Here is an 18,448-nt window from a genome sequence, read left to right as displayed (position 1 = left end):
TAAGTTTTGATTCTTCACCAATTTTTGTGATTAAAGTATCAAATAACAGAATTTGTGATTTTCTTTTTGAAATTCAGAAACCCCCGCCAAATGAGTTTTTTGTATCCTTTCTTTAAATCATTATTTCTCACTCATGCGTGAATGACGAATAATCAAAGAAATATCAGATGAAATAGGAGATTCTAAGCATTACATTGGTGGGTCATTTGTCTATTGCATTTGTGATTAAGTTATGATAAATCATCGCGGTTTCGTTTTTTCTGGGACGCACTGTAAATACATTCACATGACGCAGCAGCAGTCAAGTTTATCGTGTTTTTTTATTCATTTGTTAAAGTTGGACGATTAAATTAAATAAGATTCTGAATGATATTCATGTTCTGATTATTCATTGTGTAATATTTTTTAGCATATTATCGTGCTTATTTACAACGGAGAGTGATAAGGAGAGAAAAAGAGGAAAGGATAAGAAGTATTGTAATATAATAGTACAAAGGAGGAGGGGGAAGAGTATGAGGAGGAGGAGGAGAAAAAGAAGAAGAAGAAGAAGAAGAAAGAAGAAAAAGAAGGAAGCAGTTATGCTTCCGGAATTGAATTATGTTCATATATTTTAGATTCATTATGAATTGAATGACAATCAGAATTCGATACTGACTTTTGTTTACAGCTCTTAAAAATTGATAAATAATATTTACACAAATTACCAATATTTATCATGATAAGTCTTGTACTCGAGTGATATCCGAAACTAAAGTTCCATTCGGGAATCTCCGATTATTCAAGCAATATTTATGAAAGAAGGTAGTCAAGTCTGCAGTGTCGTTTTTCTGACGGGGGGGGGAGGTCTAATGATTTTTATTTCTTTTAATGACGCTTACAACCAATCAGTTACGAAGGGCGTTTCCCTTTTACAACAGTGCCCTCCTCTCCCACAAAAAAGAGGCGGGGGTTCTTTCTTTCAAAACATGGACATGGACTTGATATTGCAAAATAGTAATCTCATATCTTAAACAGCAATGTGATATTCTGACAAACTCCAAGGCCTTGGGAGTTGGATCATTTGCATGGGAAAAAAATTTGTTTTCAGAGAAACAAAAAAAAGGGTTTAATCCACCCCCACACGTACACACAATGTCGCACACACTCTACTGTTATAATAAAAACTCATCATCCGAGTTAATATTGAATGCATATATCAAAAGTAGTAACAAACTTGTTTTTATCGACGTTTGAAACTGGATTGAAGCAGAAACATCAATTAATTAACAAAAGTAACTCGACTGTTTATGACCATGCTTATAACTGTTCCATTCAAAAGGTTATTGCATAAGGAAGATATGATATGTGATGCTCTCATATCTCGAGATATAAAGCTTGGAGCTTGAGTCATTACAAAACCATTATTTTGCACTGAAACCAGAGAAATTAGGGTCTAATAATAATGATAATGATGACGATGATAATGATAAAAAATAATAATTATACAATGCGTGTGTATGTATCATGTATGTGTGTGGGTAGATGGGGTGTGGGAGGGTGTGTGCGTGGGTGAAGGTATGTGTGTGTGTGTCTGTCTATATTTCTACTGTTGCTTGACATAATTAATTACTGATTAATTGAACATCAGTACATAGTTTGGTTTGAGAAAATAAGAATCGAAGAGCACTTCTAAAGCGGAACCGGAAGCTTCACTAGAGCTTTACCACAAAGCGGTTACCTTCCTGTAAAACTCATATGTCACGGAATCTACTCTTGGATACACTGCAAATCAAACATGGTATGGGTGTATCTATACGACAGACAGTGCGCCATATGCAGTAACTATTGGCGCAAAAGATAGATTCCTCCAAACCAATGATAATTGGTCTCGTGCGGAAGTTAGACACAGCTTTAGTTTAGTGATAGAACAATCCAGGATTCCGGAGAAGTTAGTTTAGGACTATCAAACATGTATTGGCTGTTGAAGTTTTCGTTGAGCTAAAATGTGTCGGATATAATATTAAATTTGGGTTTCGTATGAAAGATAATTACAGGCCGAAACGTGAATTTCGCCAGTTTAAACAAAAAATCATTAATGTCGTCAGTTTAATCTTCAAAGTTTTAAAGTAGGAGACGAACCAACGATGGATAATTTGAATCTTTTGGCCCAGGTTTTCCTGCTAATATGGATATGCCTATTGGGTCACATGACAACAGAGAGTATCGAGCGAAATGGTATGTATACAACATGCGTATGTATTTCATAGACTAAGAAAGAAGAGAATGAAAGATTATAATAAAAGGTAGCAGAAGCAGTAGCAGTATGGCTACTCTATCCTGGCTTTTGTGAGCAGCAGAAACATTATGTATGACGAGCACTATATAAAAGAGGGAAATTGCCAACTCGTCCACTCATCACATGGTCTACCTTCATTTAGTCTAATGCCATTCCGTCCATCAACATTTCGTCTAATGGCCAGTAATTGGTCCAATAGTCACTGCGTCAAATCACCAGTTCGTCTATCACCATTTCGTTTCATACCAGTCGGTCTAATACCCGTTTTAGTTTTCTCCCAAATAACACTTAGTCCAAACAGACCAATGGACTAAATGGTTATTGGACCAACTGGCTATTGGACGAAATGGCAATCAGAACCTGTGGATAAAGGGCGAACTGATGGTAGACCAAATGAAAGGAGACAAACTGGAAAATGGACGAATGGGCATTAGTGGTATTTAGCTAAGATTAAACTAATTCGGGTCTGTACAGGTGATATACCCTAAAACAATTAACAAATCACAATAAGTAAATTTTCAGCTGTTGAAATACACGCTTTTGTATTCGTCATATATATATATTTGTAAACAAATAATCTCTTTTCAAACGTTTGTGGCAAGATTGTTAATTAATAAAAAATGTGGATAGTTTCTCCTGGTTGATAATGACATTATCAACCACAAAAGCCAGGACAATGTAGGGTGTGTTAACGTAGGGGAGTGGGGGCTAGATGTTATGACCGATTAGTTTTATTTCTTATTGTTTTGGTATGTTATTTTTATATTGTGTATAATTTATATTTGTGTAATTTTCTTTTATGCTATATGAGGACCCCCGGTAGACCAGCAGCACCATGATTGATGCTGCTGAGTAGGGCCATCCTCCCGTTTTCTATTTACCAATCCATATGTATAATTTGATATGTATTGTTATCTGTTTTTTAACGGAAATAAATTCAATTCAATTCAATTACTATTACTATTATTATCATCGGTATTATTTCTATATTATCAATAATATTATCATCGTTGTTAGCATCATCACCACTAACAGTCCTGCCATTACTAAAAATTGTGTCAGGGGAAAATGACGATTCTACTGACTTTATTGTGTTTGTTCTTGTTTACTATGCAGAATCATTTGTTGCTTGTGTTAACGAATCTACGTTGGTGGATTTGATGATCTATGGCAGGGACGTGCGCGCATCCTATGAGTGTTTTTCTCGTTGTCAATCGATTGGATCTAAATTTTTGGGCATTCAGACACTTGTCTCGCTCGCTCTCATCCCTTGTATATGCCTAGATGAAGACCTTGAGGAGAACTTTTTTGCAAATACCTCTGTTCCGTTCAATGAATGTAACGTAAGTTGTCCCTTTAATCCGTTGCTATCATGCGGAGCTGGTATGCTAGTGTCAGTGTACAAAAGTAAGTAAAAGTAGATATGTTCATATTTAATCTCTTAAAAGAATAAGTCATAACAAATCACAATATTTGCTGGGACAACATTATTGTTGTCTGAATGTATTTCTTTGATCCACCCATATAGACAGAACTTAATGATTTGGGGGGAAGCGGCAGTGATGAGGCCAATACACTTAGAAAAACAGAAGATTTTACAGAAAGGAGCAACCAAATAATTCTGTAATTCTTTAAATCAGGAAAGATTTTATACATTTTTAAATATAATTCATAGAAGAGGTCTGTTTAAAAAGGAGGAAAACGGTGTTATTACAATAAATTTGTAAGGTTACATACACCAAATATCTATTCTGTAATTTTATACAAATGCATGTACTATCTTACACATTGCAGTAAGCATGGTAAGATTACAGGTGTTCTTGAGACTCTGCTGCAGGAATTATTGTTTTTATTTAGTAGGAATTTTTTTAATAGTGTAGGCGGAGCTATATAGAAGAGCGTGTTTCCCCCTCTCCATTATTTTGAAGCGCGGAAAATTTGACTCATTTCAATAAAAAAAAGGGTATCTGTGTATTTTTGAGCGTACAGCCACAGTGATCATGTAAAGAAAGATAAAGCAAAGGGGTATGTTCGAATGCCCTCCCGCGCAAAGCTGGCTAAATCTTTCATTGATTTTACTTACTTATTTACTTTCCTGACGAGTAGTCTTCAACTACTCGTCAGGAGGGGAGGGGGGGGGGTGGGCAGGGTCCTTCACGTTCGGTTGAGGACCTTTTTTTTTTGCTTGTCATTTTTTTCTGGCACGAAATCCTTTATTTTTGGTTGAAGACCTTATTTGCGGACGATCCCCCCCCCATGTGGAAAATCCTAGGTACGCTACTGCTCAAGATGTTGGTTTCTTTAATTCAATTTGTTGCATGCTCCTTGCAGAAGATTAGCAAATGTGTCGTGCAATGTAAAAAATAATTATTGAATATCAGTAAAAAAAAAAAAACACTATCATGATATTATTAAAAACGTGATCTTTTTTTACTAGCCTCGGCAAGAACATGTGAAGATCCGGGTGTGCCGGTTAACGGATCCCGGACAGGCGATGATTTTGTGATTGGTAGTTCGGTTACTTACAACTGTTCATCTGGATTGGAGGCGGATGGTCCCACAGTATCCCAATGCTGGTGGGTGGATAATATCACGCTCGATATCAATTGGACTTCCCCTCCTCCAGCGTGCGTTGGTAAGAGAATCGACTGCCCTTGTTAGAAAGCTTTCAAGTGTTAGGTAGATAATTATGATCGAAATTTTGACATGACCATAAGTGGGGGTATATAATTATGCACTTTTTTTGCTGAAAAACTTGGGCATTTTTTTTATTGACGTCATAAGCCACGCCCTTTTTTTTACAATGCTCTCAATTAGGATTTTTTTCTATTTTACATGATAAACATATCATGTTCACACTAAGAAATAAAGGTTAAAAAATGAACCCCGAAAGGTTGATGCAAAATCAGCACCCTATGGGTTCAAAAATTGAACCCTGCGGCTGGGGTTCATTTTTTGCATCCTGCTGGTTCAAAACTGCACCCTTAGGGGTTCAATTTGAATTTAGGGGTGCAGTTTTGAACCCAAAGGGTTGCATATATCAACAATCTGACGGTTGCCACCTTGGCACTCTAAAAGCAACTGTTTTTTATCGACATCATAATCCACACGCACTTTTTCATATTGCTCTTAACTTTGACTTTTGTATTTTACAGAATAATCATATGATATCTGGTATCAAATTAAAGCTAAGGAAAATTCAAAAGGAAATATATTGATATCATAGCAATTAAGACTCGTGCAAGTATACTAAGTAAAAGATCATTTAAGATCATAAAAGGTCGAATCGGGTTCCAAACATAGTTTTTCATATAATGCAAAACATTTAGTGTTTTAAATACAAACAAGTCAAGAATTATAGGCATTTTTACTGAAAGATGGAGAAGAGGGTGTGTAAGAATGTGATGGGTGCTACCGTGTCATCCATGGCCAATTTGTCATATTTTCTTACTTTATGAAACCCATCCACTTTTCACATGGGCATGTCATTTGGACGGAAAATCTACATGTAATATGGGATAAACATATCATGTTTGGTATCAAATAAAGCGAATGAAAATCCCAATGGCATATATATGGATCATCAGACATTTGAAACATGTGTAGGTCATTTTTAGGTCTTTAAAGGTCTTAAAAGTCTTATTGGGGCACGAAGAATAACACGCCATTACGATTCTGATCATTTCATATTTTCTAAGAAACGTAATAATTTGCATTTATTCATTAAACTTATAGTTGAAGGTGTGCATATTGAGAATCTGACAGGCGCCACCTTGGCACCCTCAGGCACTTTAAATGACGTATAAGCCACGCCTCTCTTTCACATCGGCAAATATATTCAGCCCTAGAACATGGTGACAATGGCATGCTTTATACAGGGAACACGTTATATCACTTCGTTGGGAGTAACGAATATGTATGAACAAGCTCTGGAACATCTTGAACTGTCCATTCAAACATGGAAAGGGTAGTTGCAGCCTTGCAGGGGAGTAAATCTGACCAGCTGTTCTGGAGCTACATCTGCAGAAGACGAGCCCCTTTGACGTGCTCTTTTGCTAACTAAGAGTAAAACTGTTGTCTTTGGATCATCTTACTTCGTGCTAACTAATATGAAGAAATGCGAAGTACGCGAGATATTCTGTTATATTTCCATAATATATGAATGAGAGAGGGTATAAATCATAGTTTTTTTTGTCCAGTTCACTTCTTCTGCATCAGGTTCCATAGATTTATCTTATCTGAACATCTAGTACAATGTGGAAATCTTCCCCTTGCCGAATGGATACAGTATACGGTATCACAACCTGATCGTTAGGGCATTCGCAGTGCACAGTCAACATAAATGTCTCTTAGCTTCCATGTCTTTAATGCCAATTATTTTTCCTTCAATATGACGCAAGCTCATATTAATTCCGAAAAGAATTCTGGCAGAACAAAATAAAGGCATGTGTCGACAGTGAGAATGTACAAGCGCCCTTTCTACGTCGACATCTTCAGAAGATAGCTAATAGTTTCCACGTCAGCCTTTTGATAACGATGTTCAATAAGCTGCATAATGATGATTGGTTTCTGTTTACATGGACCCTACACTGAATCATCTCTATACAAGAGAAGAGATAACCAATACTGACTGTAAATTAAGAGGCTTTTTATAGGAGGAAATTATAATTTGTTTAACAAATTTTCGGCATTACTCCTATTTGTTTAAGATCAGTATGCTCGATCTGTAATAAAATCATAAGATCAGTATGCTCGATCTGTATGAAAATAATAAATCATAAGTCAGAAGAAATTGGAACCAGTGGGATTCGAACCTGCCATCTACTGCTTTCCGGGCAGCGAGCATACTGATCTTATGATTTTCATTACAGATCGAGCATACTGATCTTAAACAAATAGGAGTAATGCCGAAAATTTGTTAAACAATACTGACTGTAATAAAAAAGAGAGATTCAATCATGTTCTGAATTATATTTTGTTATTTTTTGCACTAATTTGACCTTTTAAGACCTTAACCGAGCTTTAAAGAACCTGTACATGTTTTCATTATCCGATGATGCATAAATTTGCATTCGAATTTTCATTAGATTGAATTTGATACCAAACATGGTATGTTTATTCCAAATTACATGTAGACAGGTCATTTTCCATCAAAATGATATGCCTTTGTAAAGTAGGGGATATAGACTCATAAAGTAAGAAAAAGAAATTACAAAGGATGGCAAGGTAGCAGCCATCAGATTCTTAATATACACATCCTAAACTTCAAATTGCATTACAAAAATGCATATGATACTCCACTTTTTGTATTTCAACACGAGAATTCTGCATTAAGTGAAAAAAATTACATTTGTGACCCACTTCGACCTTTTCTGACATTAAATAACCTTGAATTAACGTCGACGAGCCTTCAATACCATGAGATCCATAGATTTACTTTTGAACTTTCCTTAGCTTTAATTTGGTACCAAATCTATCATTGTTCAGTAAAATAGAAAAGTCACAATTAAGAAGAATGTGAAAAGTGGGCGTGGCTTATGAAGTCAATAAACTATTGCCGAAGAGTGCTACGGTGGCACCCGTCAGATTCTTAATATGTACAACATCTACTACAAATTGTAGCAAAAAAATGCATATAATATGATTCATGTTTGCTTTCACAATGTGAGAGGTTCCGAATTATGTTGTATCATGGACCTATAATAGGCATGGTTGTATTACCTTTTTTTGTGCTAATTTGACCTTTTATGACACTTAATGACCTTTGAAAAACCTGTACATAGCTAAAATGTCATGTGATCCATATATTTACATTTACCTTTTAGTGAGCTTTAATCTGATACCAAACATGATATGTTTATTATGTAAGATAGAACAAATCATATTAGAGGAATGCAAAAAAGTGGGCGTGGCTTGTGACGTCAATGGAATAAAAAAGACACCCTATACCACCATTTTGAGCAAAGAAAATTGCATATATACCCAACTTGACAGTCATGTGGTTCTACTGGACTATGTGTATAGTTATTGAAGAAGACATGAACTGCGAAATGTGATATATCAGGGCCCTGTTGTACAAAGAGTTACGATTGATCCGATCAATCGCAACTATGGACGGCCAGCAACGTCAACATCTATTGTGCATGTTTGTTCAAAATATTTTCTAGCTGTGATGTATATTCATGCATTCATTGTTTTCTTGAAAATTCACTGCGCTTCTCTTTGCATAAAAAGGACATTGTGCCAATTTTTCGTAGAAAAAATTATGACACTAATGGATTTTCATAGGGTTACGATTGATCGGATCAATCGTAACTCTTTGTACAACAGGGCCCTGATCACGGACAGTGATCAGAGAAATAGATACTAACGACATATTTCATATAGTATCCCTAAATTAGACCTCAAAATAGCCAATCTGGAATACAATTATTGGAAATGGTTTTTTGACTGATTTGAGTAGGTATGGGTGTCAACATTTACCCAAAAAAAGTTAGGAGGAATACGGGTTGGGGAAAGTGTTTTTTTTTCAAGGTCAAAGGTCAATGACCTTTTCATATATACCGTATAATGATATCTCTGAGATGGAAAGGCGCAGGTTGGTGATAATGGTGTCAAAATGCACAAATTTTTACCAGAATATCAAATAAAATAGAATTAAGTACCTAGCATGCACATTCACCGATGAAATTCAAGGTCAAAGCCTTTCAAAGGTCAATGACCTTTTTTACATTATATACCATACTGTATAATGGTATCTCTGAGATGATAAGGTACAGGCTAGTGATCATGGTGTCAAAATGTACAGATTCTTACAAGAAGGTAAAATAGAATGAATGTGAGTACCTAGAATGGACATTCACCAATAAAATTCAAGGTCAAAGCTTCAAAAGGTCAATGACCTTTTTACATTATATATATCATACTGTATAATGGTATCTCTGAGATGGAAAGGCACAGGTTGGTGATCATGGTGTCAAAATGCACAGATTCTGATCAGAAGATCAAATAAAATAAAATTAAGGACATAGAATGCATATTCACCCATAAAATTTAAGGCCAAAGGTCAATGACCTTTTTACATTATATACCATATTATATACTGGTATCTCGAAGATAAAACGGCGCAGGTTGGTGTTCTTGGTGTCAGAATACACAGATTCTTACAGGAAGATCAAATAAAATGAAATTAAGTATCGACAATGCATATTCACCCTTAAAATTCAAAGACAAAGGTCAATGTCCTTTTTGACATTAGATAATAATAATGGTATCTCTGAGATAAAACACCGCAGGTTAGTGATCTTGGTGCCAAAATGCAAAGATTTGTACAAGAATCTTCTGAAAATGGGTAGGATAGGTCTAACTCTCATGTCACAGCTAGCATCATCTGAGAGCATTTCCAAACAGCAGAGGGATGATGATGAAGTGAAGGCCATCATTAGAGCTGCATGTATATCAACTTCAACAAAGATGAATTCCCGTATTATTATTAATTACCTCTCATTGCGAGCTGCCAGAATCTCTTGTGATGCTAATGTTGCAGGACAAAACTTCATACCTGCTCTCTGCCGTACGTCACCCATGATGCTATTTCTACTAGGTGTCAGTTTGTACAAGGATCATTATTTGGTCCAGAATAACTGAGTGTTATCATGCACAAATTAGGCATAGGATATGATAATGAAATTCAAAAGGAGATAATAGCTTAAAAGTACACATCCATTGACCTAACAAAACTCCTACAGCACCACGTCCAGTTCTTGAGAATCAAGCTATGCAACATATCAGCAATAATATAGACCCTGGTCTGATATCCCTTGACAGAACTTTATTAGGCTTTGAAATGGGCCAGATTAAAGTCCTGAAAATGTCAGAAGGTTTTCAAAAGTTTAATTACTCTTTGCTGAAGTTGATACACTTATCTTCATTTACTATGACAAAAGCTGCAGCTCTAATGATTGTCTTATTTTAATCCTTCATCATTGCCCCTAGCTATATGAAAATGTTCTTAGATGATGCATGCTATTAGGGTTAGGCATATCCTTACCATTTACAGATTAAGTTATAGTTTATAGTATTGATTGTAGCAATTGAGGTAAGAGACCTATTGCTACAGAAAAATTAGTACCTTGATTTAGATTTATAAAATGTATATGTAAATGCTCCTACTTTAGACAACTTCACCATTTTAGATTATATCGTACATGATTTTTTTTTACACTTTTGGCAATGCATTACTACAATATATATTAAAAAGTGCTATTTGATATCGATTTCACCTCGAACTTGTATTTTGACGTCATCATTGGTCAAGGAATCAACTATTAAATTTGTGTTCATTTTCCATGCAGGTCGGTCTTTTTCCCACACTCTAAAAAATGAAGTGCCGCTTAATTCAGCTCTTAAAGAGCGTGTATAGTGACTGCACTTCGGAGTGCTGATTTGTCTAGTTCAAATTTGAACGAGAAAAATCAGCACTTCGAAGTGCAGTCACGAGACACGCTCTTTAAGAGCTGAATTAGCACTTCATTTTTTAGAGTGCATCAGAATCACTATATACAATGAAGTTATCAAGTTATCGACCTATTTACTTAAATTCCCTGACGTTATTGATATAGTTGATTGACTTCTAACCCTTAAATATCTTTTCCATGGCCGCCATTATTTATCCTTATTTCAGAGTGAAATTATTAAACATCCAAGTTTTCATTACAAATAGGTATCTTTCTTTCTATAATTCACAAATAAAATGTGAATATAATAATTATGAATTACTATCTTTTTTTTTTTGGGGGGGGGGGGAAATCATGCATGGATGTATAAATATTTATTAACTTTTGACCTTTGACTCTGTATATCAAAGGTGAAGGTTAATTCTTTATGATTATTTTGTGCCTTTTCATCTTCTTGCAAAAATTGCTTTTTGACACCAAATCACCAACCTGCAACTTTTCATCTCAGAGATACCATTATACCGTATATAATGTAAAAAGGTCATTGACCTTTGAAAGGCTTTGACCTTGAATTTCATTGGTAAATGAGCATTGTAGGTACCTTATTTGATCTTCTTGTAAGAATCTGTGCATTTTTGACACCAAGATCACCAACCTGCGCCTTTTCATCTCAGAGATACCATTGTACCGTATATGGTATATAATGTAAAAGGGTCATTGACCTTTGAAAGGCTTTGGCCTTGAATTTCATTGGTGAATAAGCATTGTGGATACTTGATTTGATCTTCGTGTAAAAATCTGTGCATTTTGACACCAAGATCACCAACCTGTGCCTTTTCATCTCAGATATACCATTATACCGTATATGGTATATATTTTTAAAAAGGTCGATGACCTTTGAAAGGCTTTGACCTTGAATGTTTTTGGTTAATGTGCATTCTGGGGACCTGATTTTAATTCATTTGATCTTCCTGTAAGAACCTCTGCATTTTGACACCAAGATCACCAACCTGTGCCTTTTCATCTCAGAGATACCACTATACCTTATATGGTATATAGTGTAAAAAAGGTCATTGACCTTTGAAAGGCTTTGACCTTGAATTTCATCGGTGAATGAGCATTGTAGGTACTTGATTTGATTTTATTTGATCTTCTTGTAAGAATCTGTGCATTTTGACACCATGATCACCAACTTGTAGTATTTTATCTGGGAGATACCATGATACAGTATATTTAAAAAGGTCATTGACCTTTGACCTTGAAAAAAAGCACTTTCCCCAACCCGTATTCTTCCTAACTTTGTTATGGTAATTGTTGACACCCATACCTACTCAAATCAGTCAAAAAACCATTTCCAATAATTTTATTCCAGATGGTTACTAAAAAAATATGGGATACTACATAGGAGCTAGGTTTTGAAAAAATGGAGCACTGTTTAGGAAAGTTTACGAGCTATTTAGCGAAAAGTTTCGGCTCTGACGTACGATCGATCACGCATGTCGTGAAGTTCTCAAAGTTCTGGAAAATCACGGGTTTATTTCCAAATCGTCTATTGCCAATTCGTCCGATTGCCAACTCGTCTACTACCATTTGGTCTGCCATCAGTTCGTCCACTCCCAAATGGTCTTCTTTCATTTAGTCTAATGCCATTCGATCTAATAACCAGTTGGTCCAATGGCCATCTAGTCCATATACCGTTTGGTCTAATTAAACTAAAGAGTCAATTGAGCAAAATGAAGGAAAAGAAAACGGGTATTGGACCAACTGGTTATTAGACGAAATGGAAATAAACGAACTGGTGATTAGACGAAGTGATGAGTTGACCAAATGGTTATTAGACGGAATGTTGATGGACGGAATGGCATTAGAATAAATGAAGGTAGACCATGTAGTGAGTGGACGGATTGGCAGTGGACGAATCGGAAATTTACCGAAATCACAGTGGCATGTAGGTTGTGCTTACTGTTTGCAGATTCAATAACGAGAATATGATTCCTGGAAGGTGGTCATTAATATTTTGATGAAGTATGATTACAAATGCATGACTGCTCATTATACTTTCCTTCTTCAGACCCAACTATAGTGGTCACCAACCCAAGTTCAACAGATCCAACTGAGACAACTTCCCAGATGACAACCATTTTGACTGCGCTACCCCATAAAGACATTACGTTACGTAAGTATTTTATTGATGTATTAAATCTGGGATTTGAAAGGAATTGATGTATTCAATGTTTAATGTACATAACAAAGGAATTTGGCTTAATACAGTGATTGCCAGTGACGCGTCACCAGTCACGTCAGGGATGACCATAATCTTGAAGATGATTTTGTCTTTCAAATTTTGCCCTTCATTTTTTCAGTCAGTTATAGTGACAAAATTAAAATTTGTTAAAACGTGTGTCGGCTGATTAAAGCGTTGTTCTCGTGTCATATCAGTAGCTACCTTTCAATTTTTTGTTCTTTCTTTAAGCGGTCATCATAGCAAGTCTGGCGGTGGTCGTTACTCTCGTCGTCATCATCATCATCGTCGCAATAGTAACGTAGGTATCATTTTTTTTAAACAACAAGTTCACACCTAGTTACCACTAATGCATCTAGCATTTCCATTTATTTGAAAGGATAAAAGATCATTACAGATTTAATGCCTTGCTAACGGGCATGAGGTGCCGTGGCCGGGGATCGAACCTTGGACTTTCCATACATAGCCAGGCGCCTTAGACCACTCGGCCACGGCTCCTCTTTCCGATCACGTAGTATGGAGTCCCGTTTCCACGAAGCGCGATCGATTCAAGAACACAGAAAGGTGTTGGCAAATATTCTTCATGGCAATGAACAACGAAGATAGGGGACGCACCATTAGATACCCAGGGGTGGGGGCTGGAAGTTTGGGTTGATGCAATTTTCTCCTTTTCTTCTTTGAGCATTTTTTTTTCCTGACTCCATAGAGACAAGGTTTTTTTTTACATTTCAGATTATTCTTGTGTCAGTGGACCATTTTTTTTTTCTCTGATGGTGAGTCAAGTTTTAATTTTTTTTATAAACAAACTTCCAGGCCCCTCCCCGGATATTTAATGGTGCGTCCCTAAGTCCTTGTCGAAAATTGGTGAATCGAAACAATAGTTTCGTCCTGGACCCTTGAAAAACGATATTTTTGCAACTTTTCGTCAGCTCCAAAACTTTGGACGAAACTGCTGTTTCTGTTCAACAATATACGGAGAAGACATCCCAGCTGTTCTTTGTCTCTTGACAGGCAATTTAAATACATTTATTGTGCTCTTGAATCCGTTATGGAATCATAAACTCCTCATTGAATTAATCTAGCTAATTCATTTCGTTTTTAAACGAAACACTGACGAGCTTGGCAATGGCAATGTGATCGGAGTCAATCTATTTGATATAGGACCGGCAGTTTAAAAAACCCAGGCAAACCCTCGAATATTCTAAAGAGCCGTTTTCAACTATTTTATCAGTTACACAGCGAGATGTGTATCAGTAGAGACTGCTCGACCTACTGCCATAATCTTGCAAAATCGATTCATGAAAAGAAAATCGTTGTGTGGTAATTGTTTCGCAAATTTTACATTCAGTCATACTGATAAGATTTCTTTCTTTCTTATGTACTGGCTGGCTTTTTCATATGTATTTTTTTATTCATATATAATATGTACCTTGTTTCTATATTTGCGCTTTTTGTCAATTTATATGTCCTTTTTTTAACCTTGTACTAGCATTTGCAATTTCAGCCTTTGGCTGCAACGGATGTTTTTTGATGTATCGAAAAAGACCATTATTATTTTCTCCAGAGAATAAAAAAGAACCTTTATTTCATAATATAAATAAAAAAACAACGAATCAAATTATTTACATAAATCTTTTACTTACAATCTTTTACAAACATTCATTCTTTTTACATTTTGACATGCCGTCAAGCACCTTTTCTTTCATAGGGCGACACGGTAAGATAAATCTCGCCATGTCGTCAAATAAATTTCACTGTAAACCTACCATATATTCAATATATCCCGCTCTTTACCCCCCCCCCCTCCCCTCCCTCCAAATTGCTTTGCATCTAGTGATTGTTGTTTATCTCCTCTATTTTTATGTGTAAATAGAACTCGCAAGAAACGTAGAAAGCGAAGGGCGGACATTTCAAGTGAACCAGGCCAATCCAGTCTCCCACTCGACAAAACAAAGGCTCAGGTCCAAGAGACGACTCCAAGCAAGAAAGTAAAAGATAAAGAAGGTGAAGCTGAGAGTGACTACCTTGTCCCAGATGCGACACTCGTTTCCTCGACGAAGAACACCTATCAAGGTCTCACCCTCCAACGTGTGGACGAGAGACCCCGACTTCCCGCACCGCCATCGATTAAAGTTGCTCTCACACCGGAAGAGACGTTCTATCAAAATTCTCTCAGTATCGCTTTAAGCCGCTCGAATGAAAAATTGAATAAAGACGTAAAGACTGCTCCAAAGGAAGTTGGCAAGCATGATAAAGGACATGCGAGTAAGACTGTTTCTCCGCGCCACAACAGATCCCCTGCCGGTGATGGCGCTGTCGGGAAACAACAAGCGAAGAAGACGTCGTCCTTGCCTCTTCCTTCGGACGGGATTTACCAGAATACCCAGGTGGGCACCACGCCAAACACTCCAAGGATGCCACCGACGGCACCAGAAAGTGATGATCGACGAGCAAGCCACGATTTAAGCAGGCAAGCTGTACAGAGAAGTTCTCTCAAGCACACAGACTCTGTGGACTATATCACCCCAAATGAAGTGAATGGGGAAGAGGTGTACGAGAATGCGCGTGTAATGAGACAGCACCAAGGGCCTCGACGTCCCATCAGCCACACTGATCCAAATACCAATGTTGCTTTAGACGCTGGTGATAGTGATGGCGTGTATCTTGATTTAATTTAGCCCCCAGTTGTTTACCATAGAACTATGATCTAGGAATACTTGAGTTTAACATGGTTCTCATGGTTATAGGCAGTGCCAAATTGATGTTTGTCGGGTATAATGTATTTCAAAGCCAACATTGCAGTTTCAGTACCATTTCAAGATTTTTACATGATGGTTTTAGCACATTGTTGATAGGCCTACTGTTGGTGAAGTGATGGGCTAAAATGTAAATTTCGAGACGACTTAGATGTGGCTAATCTTCCCAAAGCAAAGCTGAGGAAAGATAAAGTTTAATTTCAATACGCCGAGGAAGTGAAGTTTGCATCATTCAACCAAACCACGTAATTATTAAGGCCACCGCACATCTTACGACTGTTCGTGATCCGATTTTGGAACAATCACATTTTGCTCATTTTCTGAAAATATGAATGGAACATATCATTTTATTTGAGGTTAAAATCAATTGAAAGAATACTTATATAACCATTTTGAAAGATTGCAAGCCTTTATTCTGGAGTAAAGGCCAAATTAGTTTCAAATCGTAGCCAATCGTGCGACTGCTATGACGTCATTACGACTAGATATCAAATTCGCTTTATTCTAAGAAGGATGGTAAAATAGTCACAGATTTGAACATAATTATATTCGTACGATGATTAAGAACATTATACAGTAAGATATTCCAAGTCATCAAATTAACATCAAATTCTACTATATTTTTTTCCCGATTTATTCTGACATCAGGTCGCAGACCAATCGTAATGTGTGCGGTCGCCTTTAGGTGTATAAGCATGCACAAATCAGGATGCGCACTGACATATTAACCCAGGATTTCCTTGTCCAAGATTTATTAGATAATCAAGAAGCCAATAGGTTAAAAAATAGTACAATACACTGCAAAACTCCGGTGTTGATTTAACACCAGCCCGGAATCTATATCTGTCCGCACCAGAGAAGTATTGGAATAACACCAGTTTGGAATCAAACCGATGCTATTTTGATACTAATTGGTGTTATATAAACACATTTCTGGTGTTAGACCAAAACCAAACGGGCCGTTGTTTTTACACTTCTCTGTGATGTGGACAGATATAGATTCCGGGCTGGTGTTAAATCAACACCGGAATTTTTGCGGTGTATAGACTGGTGTCAGTATGATGTTTAAATTGTTTACGATATATGGAACATCTTTTTCGTTTTTGACGTGTGTACGCAGTGAGATTTTTACTAAGTAATTAAAGATCTTTTATCAGATTTTACACTAAGATTTGTGCAATGTAAACAGGGGCGGAAATCACTCCCAAAAGGTAGAGTGACAAGGGGCTGGAGAATTCGACAAGCAAAAAAAAAGAATATCATCCCAAACTTAAGGTCATTTCGACGAAAATAAATTTGACAAGCAAAAAAAAAAGGTTATCATCACAAAAGTACGGTCATCTCGTCCTAAAATTCATGTTTTATTTCGATTTTGAATGATGTATTTCTTACCATCAAAAAAGACCACAAATGGTAGGGGGACATTTGATATTGTGCCCCCTACTATTTGGAGTAGGGGGCACGTCCCCCTGGGGTTTCCGCCTATGAATGTAAATAAATATATATTTCTATTGAGATTATCTTATAGAGTTGTAGAGAACTTAAGTCCCATGCACCCAAAGAAAAATGTTGATGTGAATCAGTAGGGGAAAACCCAACAAGCATTTGTTGAAAATGTCATCAAAATCGGATGTAAAATAAGAAAGCGATGAGTCATATTTAAGTTTCGCTTATGTTTTACAAACAGTTACATGCAGAACACAGTGACATGCAAATGAGAGAGTCGATGATGTCCCTCACTATTTATTCTATATTTCAATGCTGAACTATACACTACTTCATTTTTTTTTACAAATTTGACAATAAGGACCAACTTGACTGATCTATGAAATGTTAAAACAATGGTAATTCCACATAATTATTCAGAGAAAAATAAAATTTCTTTTCACATTTTCATGAGGAACAAATAGAACATTTCATACAGTAAAATACAAAAGAAATAATGAGTGGGTGACGTCATCAGTCCCCTCATTTGCATGCAGACATGGGCATTCTTTTTTGTGAAATTAAGTGAAACTTTAAAATGTCATAATTTTTTTTTATTTTACATCTGAGTTTGATGAAATTTTCAATGTTATGCTTGTTGGATTTTGTTTTTGTTTAAATCAACTGTTTGTTGGGGGTGGACTTGACCTTTAATATTTGATAAGATCTATCATTGGATGGTCAGTCACTGAAATCTGACTGTGTTTAAATATGGAAAGTAAAATTGCATTATTGCGATTACTCTTTTCAATTCTTCTTATATTGTTGTATTATCTAAACAGTACTGTGGCCTGATTAATGATTTTGCCTGATTTGGGGGTGCTTGTTTTTGAAAAAAAATGACAAGCAAGCAACAAATATAAAATGAAATAATTTTCGCTCCGAATTGAAGGTGATTATTGTCGAATGTCGACATTTAAGCATACAAATCTGACTCCGAGGGGTTGCTGACTGTGGTGTTTAACAAACACAGCACCCCCTGCTACACTGCAAAAACTTCAGTGTTAATTTAACACCAGTCCGGAATCTATATTTGACCACACCAGAGAAGTGTTAAATCAACACCGGTTTGGTTTTCAAATAATTCCAGATGGGCGTCTATACAACACCAATTAGTGTTGAAACAGCATCGATTTTAATTTCAAACCGGTGTTGTTTTAACACCTCTCAAATTTGGTCATATATAGATTCCGGTCTGGTGTTGAATTAACACCGCAGATTTTGCAGTGTAAAA

At 36.3% G+C, this 18,448-nt stretch overlaps 1 protein-coding gene across 1 annotated transcript; it reads left to right on the top strand.

Annotated features, from left to right (window-relative positions):
* The first annotated feature begins 1,816 nt into the window (after positions 1 to 1,816).
* On the top strand, positions 1,817 to 16,044 carry LOC121431352. Its single transcript, XM_041628890.1, has 6 exons — positions 1,817 to 2,214; positions 3,392 to 3,682; positions 4,713 to 4,910; positions 12,803 to 12,907; positions 13,205 to 13,274; positions 14,847 to 16,044. Exons 1-6 carry the CDS (start codon positions 2,124 to 2,126, stop codon positions 15,649 to 15,651), a joined length of 1,560 nt encoding a protein of 519 aa, XP_041484824.1. The 5' UTR covers positions 1,817 to 2,123; the 3' UTR covers positions 15,652 to 16,044.
* The last annotated feature ends 2,404 nt before the right edge of the window (positions 16,045 to 18,448 follow it).

The sequence above is a fragment of the Lytechinus variegatus genome, chromosome 17 (genome assembly GCF_018143015.1).
Source record: "Lytechinus variegatus isolate NC3 chromosome 17, Lvar_3.0, whole genome shotgun sequence".
Lineage (NCBI taxonomy): Eukaryota > Metazoa > Echinodermata > Echinoidea > Temnopleuroida > Toxopneustidae > Lytechinus > Lytechinus variegatus.
Note: the sequence above shows the minus strand (reverse complement) of the source record. Positions and strands in the feature narration are given on the sequence as shown.

Coding starts and splice junctions, on each gene's coding strand:
- LOC121431352 (XM_041628890.1), top strand. CDS start 2,124: ATGGATAATTTGAATCTTTTGGCCCAGGTTTTCCTGCTAATATGGATA. Junction 12,908..13,204: donor CCATAAAGACATTACGTTAC/GTAAGTATTTTA, acceptor TCTTTCTTTAAG/CGGTCATCATAGCAAGTCTG. Junction 13,275..14,846: donor ATCATCGTCGCAATAGTAAC/GTAGGTATCATT, acceptor ATGTGTAAATAG/AACTCGCAAGAAACGTAGAA.